The sequence below is a fragment of the Ptiloglossa arizonensis genome, chromosome 11, assembly GCF_051014685.1.
Source record: "Ptiloglossa arizonensis isolate GNS036 chromosome 11, iyPtiAriz1_principal, whole genome shotgun sequence".
Classification (NCBI taxonomy): Eukaryota; Metazoa; Arthropoda; class Insecta; order Hymenoptera; family Colletidae; genus Ptiloglossa; species Ptiloglossa arizonensis.
Window position 1 is genome coordinate 8,732,016 of NC_135058.1, and position 8,047 is coordinate 8,740,062.

The 8,047-nt window shown below is 36.4% G+C and overlaps 1 protein-coding gene across 3 annotated transcripts; it reads right to left on the reverse strand.

Moving 5' to 3' along the window:
• Positions 1-855: 855 nt before the first annotated feature.
• Positions 856-3,118, reverse strand: Mbd-like (methyl-CpG-binding domain protein 2). Of its 3 annotated transcripts, none has more exons than XM_076322941.1 (5): positions 2,897-3,118; positions 2,569-2,710; positions 2,134-2,187; positions 1,434-1,646; positions 856-1,162 (listed from the first exon to the last, which is right to left on the reverse strand). In XM_076322941.1, the coding sequence occupies exons 1-5, from the start codon at positions 3,025-3,027 to the stop codon at positions 1,064-1,066; spliced, it is 639 nt and encodes a 212-aa protein (XP_076179056.1). In that variant the 5' UTR covers positions 3,028-3,118; the 3' UTR covers positions 856-1,063. The 3 variants fall into 3 exon arrangements, with proteins under 3 accessions (XP_076179056.1, XP_076179055.1, XP_076179057.1); XM_076322940.1 differs by having other exon boundaries at positions 859-1,162; positions 1,401-1,646; XM_076322942.1 differs by lacking the exon at positions 2,134-2,187 and having other exon boundaries at positions 861-1,162; positions 1,401-1,646.
• Between the last annotated feature and the right edge of the window lie 4,929 nt (positions 3,119-8,047).

Below are 8,047 nucleotides of genomic sequence, written 5' to 3' on the forward strand. Positions count from 1 at the left end.
TTGTATCGTACATTGATCTTATTACTCAGTAAAGTTATTAATAAGTGCCAATATGCTTGTTTCATGTTCTTGTAGTTTTAAATAAATAAATATAAATAGGTCATATCCGTTCGTAGCTTCGGCTAAATTAAAAGAAAAAGAAAATGGTCTTAAGGCTTTAAAATCAAACTCGTTTGGTTATGTCGTAACACCGTAACGAACCAACGAGAATTTTCTCACAGCCTATGGAATAAAATGCGTTGTTAAGGCCGGGCTAAATAATTTCTGAACATTTTGTACAATCGAAAACGTAGCTTTGTCGTTTGCATGACTATAGAACGATTTAAAAATGTCCAAGTAGCGGACGCAATTAATATAATGTGACCGCATATGGCTCGGTTGCACGCGTGTTACTACTTTTTCTCGCGCGGAACTGTTCGCTTCAGGGATCATTTCGTGCGGCCTCGTTTCCGGTCCGTGCGAAGCCAGATGCGGCTGTCCCTTCCCGTCAGCGTTGTACAACAACGATCCGAGAAATTCCCAAATTCTCGCCGCCTGTGGAACCCTTCTCAATTTTCTGAGTACACCGAAAATCCGAACAGATGGCGAATAACCATCGCGTTTGACCGTCAAAATTATCAGCAGCTCGTAACGAAAAGCGAAATTGGATTTTACGGCCGTGCAGCTGACCTGCTCGAACCCTTCTCTTCTCCCATTGAACCCGATTTTATCGCGGTGTTGAAACCATTTCCCGGAATAAGCGAATAACCTCGTGAATCGACCGGTTGTCGGCTGTTGCAATTTTCTACGTAACAACATTGTAGGTGTAACGTGATAGAGAGAGAGAGAGAGAGAGAGAGAGAGAGAGAGAGAGAGAGAAATAGATTCAGCGATGTTCGAATAATTTAAAACAATTTATAAGAAATTCACAAACTTACACCGTAAGTCGCAAGCCGTATTATTGTACGGTATTATTCTTATTCTTTACAAAACATTTATTATAAAAAACTGGTACGATATAATTTATAACGAACTTAAAACTAGGGATGAGCGAATGAGAATACAACTAAAAGGATTGTACAATTTATATAGGAACCGCCCGTAGCGCATCTTGTAATTTTTTTCTCGCCAGTGCGACTCGATCCTCTTGCCTCTTGATGTCTTCGTCCGCTATTGAAACAGCCTCAAACAAAAATAATTTCCTTCGTTATTTGCAACGATAACGATTACTGCTTGTGATGCAATTACAATTATCACTGTGATTCTGTCGGTATACCCTTTCAAACCTCCGGTACATAATTATTTACGTTACATAGGGTGTGCAATATACGTTCAAGTGTATTTAACGCACAACATGTATTTTAATGGAGTTAACTGATTTAAAAGTAGCACCCTATATAGTATCTAAATATCTATTCTACCTGTACGAGGGGTTGATCGGGATTAAGAAATACCCCGGGATTCTTCTCTAAAGCTGTTTTTGAACCCGTTTGTCCAGTGACGGGCTGAGACGAAACGTGTAGTGCCGTAGCAACGCTTTGTAGCAATGTTTCTTCCGTAATATACGGCCCCACCGGTTTTAAACTTTTTGGTAAATCCATTGCATCGAATTCAAAACCATCCGGATCGCACGCCCTTAAACCTTCCAAACGTTTTTCCCAAAATAACTGCAAGGTTAGACGTATTAAACGTGTATACCAACCATAGATTTCGTACATAAGACAATAGTAATATTGTACGTAGAACGATAATGCTTAACACACACAAGAACGATCTAATTACAAAAGCAGAATATATTCATTTCGTATTGCAAGCATAATTACTATAAATTAAATTTTTAAACATTGCATCGAATACGTTACATTTAAACCGACAAAGAGTCAATGCTGGACAACAGAGGAAAACTTAAAAGTAACGCGATAGTCCATATAAGTTGCATTAAAGAATTACACTTCTTACAGTTCTAAATTCTGTGAAACGTTTACGCGATTCAGAATTTCCTAATCAAACATGCACTACACGATTGGTTCTAAAATGGCAGAAGATCGTAATTACTGGTCATCGACATTTCATACAGAGTATTATGAATTCGTCGATAGAAAGAAACAAACACATAATCGATAACGATTCCATAAGCACATCGAACAATGTTACCTGCTTAGGCTTATCTTGGGAGCCATATTTGCCATCAGTTTTATCGGCTCCTTCCTAAATGAACGATTCGATGATTGTACCATGAGAATTTACACAAGGAACGTTAAATGCCATAATAAACTAAATCATAAATTCTAACAATTTTATATTTAAGGTAATAACAAACTCTCGGGGTATTATTTTTACACACAAAAGGGGTACGATACAATTATTACCAAATAACGATACAATTTTATATACATTATGAATTTCTAATAAATAACAACGAATATGATAAAAAATGTCAAAAGTTATTGTTGGAAAATGTTTCTCCTTGAAAAAAAATGTTAACACTGGGGAACATCGATGAGACTTATCTTAACATTTTAATAATTCAATGTATATACGTACATTAGTATTTTACACATGTGTAAGCAATAAGCACCAAATACCAACCTGTTTTGGTTTTTCTTGATTTCCATGCTTAATATCTTTCACTTTTCCCTCTTGTGTCTTATAAATGGTAACCGGTTGTTTGAAAATGGATGCTGTCTGTCTTATCGGTGGTACTAACGATGCATCATTTCTTACTCCACGACTGAAAAAAAAAGTACAGTACCCATAAATATAAATTATTGAGATTAAAATCAATGACAAAAAGGATTCCTATATTTATTATGATCTACTTAATATGTTATAACTACATCATCGCTTTTTATTCATAATGAGCAGTCAGTTTCTACATTAACCAAATTAATAATGAATTTCGCAATGCAAAACTCACCTGTAATAATAAACGTCAACCTTTCCAGTAGTTGACAATTGGTTTTGACTTTTTCTAGTGGATTCATCCCTTGTAGGCCAATTTGTCGGCAATGCCGATGGATACTTCTTTTTCTCCACTGACATATTCATTTCGTCGAAGTGTTTATTTCAACGTACACTTGCACGTCCCCCAAAATTACTTAAACAATTAGCAAGCAGGAACGTGAACCAGCTACCGGTGGCCATATTGATGCGCCCCGCTAAATTCCAGTAGGTTATGGCAGTTATCGTTTCGAGTAATTACCTACGTGATGGCGACACTATCCACGGCGTTACCCAATGCTTATTGTAACTTATAAAAGCTGATACATAGATTCTGCATTAATTTCATTTATCGTTAAATATATAAACAATTTTACATCTTCTTAAATATAATGCACGAATTGACTTAAGCTCGTGATTTTTAATCTATGGAATATTATTACTTCAAAACTTATTTACTTAATAAAGAAGGTAATCCTGCAAAAAAATTGGTATCGCCATTTACGGCAAAACACTCAAGTTTATAAACGAATATGCTAGCGTAGGAGCTAGCATGCTGCTTTTATTATTAGAGATATGAAATAAATGTTGCAGTCAATAATTTTCGACTCAGGATAAAATTACAACGCTTTAAAATGTCGAAACTACAACTAAATATAATTTTGTGCTAATTACAATCACAAACCAGACAAAGAATACACAACGAGATACAGAAATAACGATATCGTATAATACGAGTGATTTTAAGGCAATCTTTATGTTTAAGAACGTTAATTTTCAGAACTATATTCAACAGAACCATCGATGTCGAAAAAGTAGAAAATATAGAAAATTCGTATCTATATATCACAATTGTACATTTATTAAAGATATTTATGCTAGAAAGTATCGCAATAATAGGTTCTATTAACTCTCACAGATAAAACTAATGTCCCTTTATGCGATTAAAATTAATTTTTGTAGTTTATAAAATCGTTCATAAAACACAAATAAGATGCATATTGTAATATTAAAATTCGGAACATGTGTACATGTTAATTACAATCGTATAGAGGAACAAAAATTCATAGAAACCGTTCGCCTTCGCAATTTTGCAATATCTTGATGTTTATTTATCATAATTATTAACAACTGTCGTAGGACCTTACTTGAAACAATTATTAACAATGTCCTAGTATAAATAATGGCTTAAAAGCCATCAATTTCTTGAAATATTCGTTAGATCGAACAAAGACAATCGAAATAATCGTGCGATGAAATAAATGAATATTTCTCTACATATCGAAATTATAGTTTGAATGTATGCAAATATATTCTGAACGCGCAATTACAGACTCCTGTAACGTGGTAATTACATGGGTTGCCATCTATTGTAGAACGGGTTGAACTACACTTAAGGGGTGAAAACACCTGGCGGAGAAACGCTCAAGTTTGTCGAAGAATTGTTCTGACTTTCATCAATAGATGGCTCCACAAACATTATCTACCGACATTACAGATTTGTGTGCATGCAAATATTCAAACAGTTGTTACATGAGTTGCCATCTATTGTAGAACGGGTTGAACTACACTTAAGGGGTGAAAACACCTGGCGGAGAAACGCTCAAGTTTGTCGAAGAATTGTTCCGACTTTCATCAACAGATGACTCCACAAACATCATATACCGACATTACAGATAAGTATCTGCTTTCAATTGACATTCCCTGCCGTGCGATAAAATAAATAAATGTTTCTGTACAAACTATTGTATAAATCATCTTTCGAATAAATGTAAAATTAAACGGAATCAGCATAATGTTATTTCCCTGCATTCTAGCGTTCCTTCATACATTTAAAAAAATCTTTAACATCTCGCAATCAAGATTACACATATCGATTACCGACTCACAAGTATTTATCATGACAAGTTTTCTATCCTGAGAACCGATAAATTGAATTTTAGCACTTTTGAGTAAAAAATACAACTTCTACGCGTATTGTGTAAATTGTAAGAATTGAACAAATGTTATTATAATGTACCAAATAGCCATGTGTAACGTTATCAAGGTTACACGTATCGATTATCGATTTAGAAATATTCTTCCCATTGATTTTTCTATCTAGAAAAGTGATTTATTGAATTTCCACTGTTTTAAGTAAAAAGAACAACTTCTACGCGTATTGTATAAATTATAATAATTCAACAATTGTTAAATTAATGTATCTAATAGACAAGTAATACTTTCCTTAATTTCAAGCTTTAAGAAACATGTTTTTACTTTAAGTTTTAAGTCATGGAAAGGAATAATTGGCTATTTGGTACATTAATTTAACATTTGTTCAATTCTTACAATTTACACAATACGCGTAGAAGTTGTATTTTTTACTCAAAAGTGCTAAAATTCAATTAATCCGTTCTCTAGATAGAAAAATTGTCATGATAAATACTTGTGAGTCGGTAATCGATATGTGTAATCTTCATTTCGAGATATTAAAGATTTTTTTAAATGTATGAAGGAACGCTAGAATGCAGGGAAACAACATTATGCTGATTCCGTTTAATTTTACATTTATTCGAAAGTTGATTCATACCATAGTTTGTACAGAAACATTTATTTATTTTATCGCACGGCAGGGAATGTCAATTGAAAGGAGATACTTATCTGTAATGTCGGTAAATAATGCTTGTGGAGCCACCTATCGATGAAAGTCAGAACAATTCTTCGACAAACTTGAGCGTTTCTCCACCAGGTGCTTTCACCCCTTAAGTGTAATTTAACCCTTTCTCCAATAGATGGCAACCCATGTAATTACCGCGTTACATATAATTTATCGAGAAAAATATTCATTTAGTTTATCGCACTACTTCTATTGTCTTTGTTCGATCTAACGAATATTTCAAGAAATTGATGGCTTTTAAGCCATTATTTATACTAGGACATTGTTAATAATTGATTCAACTATGGTCCTACGACGATTGTTAATAATTATGATAAATAAACATGAAGATATTGCGAAATCTGTGAAAGCGAATGATTTCGGTGAATGTTTCTTCATTTCCGCGATTGTTACTAACATTTATGTATGTTCCCAATATTCATCGAACAATGTGCATCTTATTTATGCATCACAAATGATTAAGAAACGTATAGAAATTGATTTTGATCGAGCTTCGACGTAAAGAGATGTTTCGTAAAGTTTTAAAATATGGAAAGTAATAATTGTCTATTAGATATATCAATGTAACATTTGATTAATACTTGAAAAATCGAAATGCATACCTCCTTGGCGACAGTGTTCTCCACATTCCAAAGGATGAAATTCAGGGATAAATTGTAGAAAATGTTCGATGTTGGGACTCTTGGTGTCAGGAGTATACGATATGCGAGGAAGTGCCACGATTTCGCAGATTCTTAGAAAGGACGTCAAATTCTAAGAAGTTCTGCAAATTGAGATTCTGCGGGATTTTCAAATGAATTTCCGAAATTTTGATAGATCAGTCGTCGATTTTGGGCTTTGCTAACAGGAGAACATGATACTCGAGGAGGTATTCTTATTCGGGGATTTTTGGAAATGACGTCAAATTACATAAGTTTTTGCAAATTGAGATTTTGCGTGATTTTCGAATGAATTTCTGAACTTTGGCCAAATTTTTCGACGATTTTGAACTTTGGTAATTTAGCAATGTGATAGGATTCGGTTAAGGAATTGGTGGCAAATAATGGCTAAAGAGAAGCTTTTGTTGTTACTAAAAATGACTTTATTGAAAGATATCAATAGATCGGTGATGCAATCTCATGTTTTCGTTTAATTAACATACTCAAGCATTCATACGCACTATAAAAATGTTGCTTTTCAAGGTATTCAACTTTTTCTTATCTTAAATAACTATTCTAAATTCGCAGCCAATTAGCTCGGTATTACTCGCTGCGAGTAATACCGATTACCAGGTCTCACCACGTGGAGGTTGCTGCGAGCGGAGACCCGGAGAGAGATAGATGGAATCAAAGTTCCATCGATCTCCCTCGACACACGATACAAACGAAGATACTAAACCAAAGAGATGGAAGGAATCAATGTTCCTTCGATCTCCTCGTTTAGTTCTGCCGAGCAATTACATTATGGAAAAATGAGGCAAAATTGGGAAAGACGCGACACGAACCGTGCAGTTGGTCCTACTAGGTCTATCCCGTTTCCCCTCCGTGGTTCCGATTCCAGAGAAAACGAACGACGCCTACCACTCCCCTAGAGGAGTGCCCCGTTTCTCCATCTTTACGACGAGAGGGTCTTATTTTGGAGACTTTCGCAGGGACCGGCAAAAATGCCTGCTCCTGTGCTCGCAACATGCCCCCTCTGGAAGCGGACACACCGGAAGAGACGGCGATAGACCGTTCGGACTACTTACACGGCCGGCCACTTGCTTGTACAAGAAGCAGTGGTGACCGGACCGAGGAACGAGGAAGCGAGCAAAATTAAGCTAAAGATTGGATAATTGCCTGGCAGATCACAGCCTTAAAACTAACTTATTCTAACTGCAGAGATAGAAGGAATCAATGTTCCTTCGATCTCCTCGTTTAATTCTGCCGAGCAATTACATTATGGAAAAATTAGGCAAAATTGGGAAAGACGCGACACGAACCGTGGAGTTGCTCCTACTAGGTCGGTCCCGTTTCCCCTCAGTGGGCCCGATTCTCAAGGATATGCGCGACGCCGTCCACTCATATAGAGTGCCCCGTTTCTCCCAACTCCGCGTCAGGAGCCACGCAGAGCGTGGACCTGACCCACGGAGGATGACGAAGAGAGGGTCTTGTGGCACAAGGGCTTCCACAGGGACCGGTGCGAACACCTGCCCCTGTGTTCACAGCATATTCTCTCTCAAAGCGGACGCACCAGAAGAGACGGCGATCGAGCGTTCGGTCCACCTCCACGGCCGGTCACTTGCTTATGCAACAAGCAGAGGTGGCCGGACTGAGATACGAGCAAGCGAGCAAAAAGAAGCTAAAAATTGGATAATTGCTCGGCAGATCACAGATATTCGTACATGGTGACCTTAAAACTAACTTAGTCTATACTTGGAATTAACAGTCCCGCGGAGGATGCAATACATCAGTCCTCTTCGTTCTTCGTTCTTCATTTTCCGATATATCT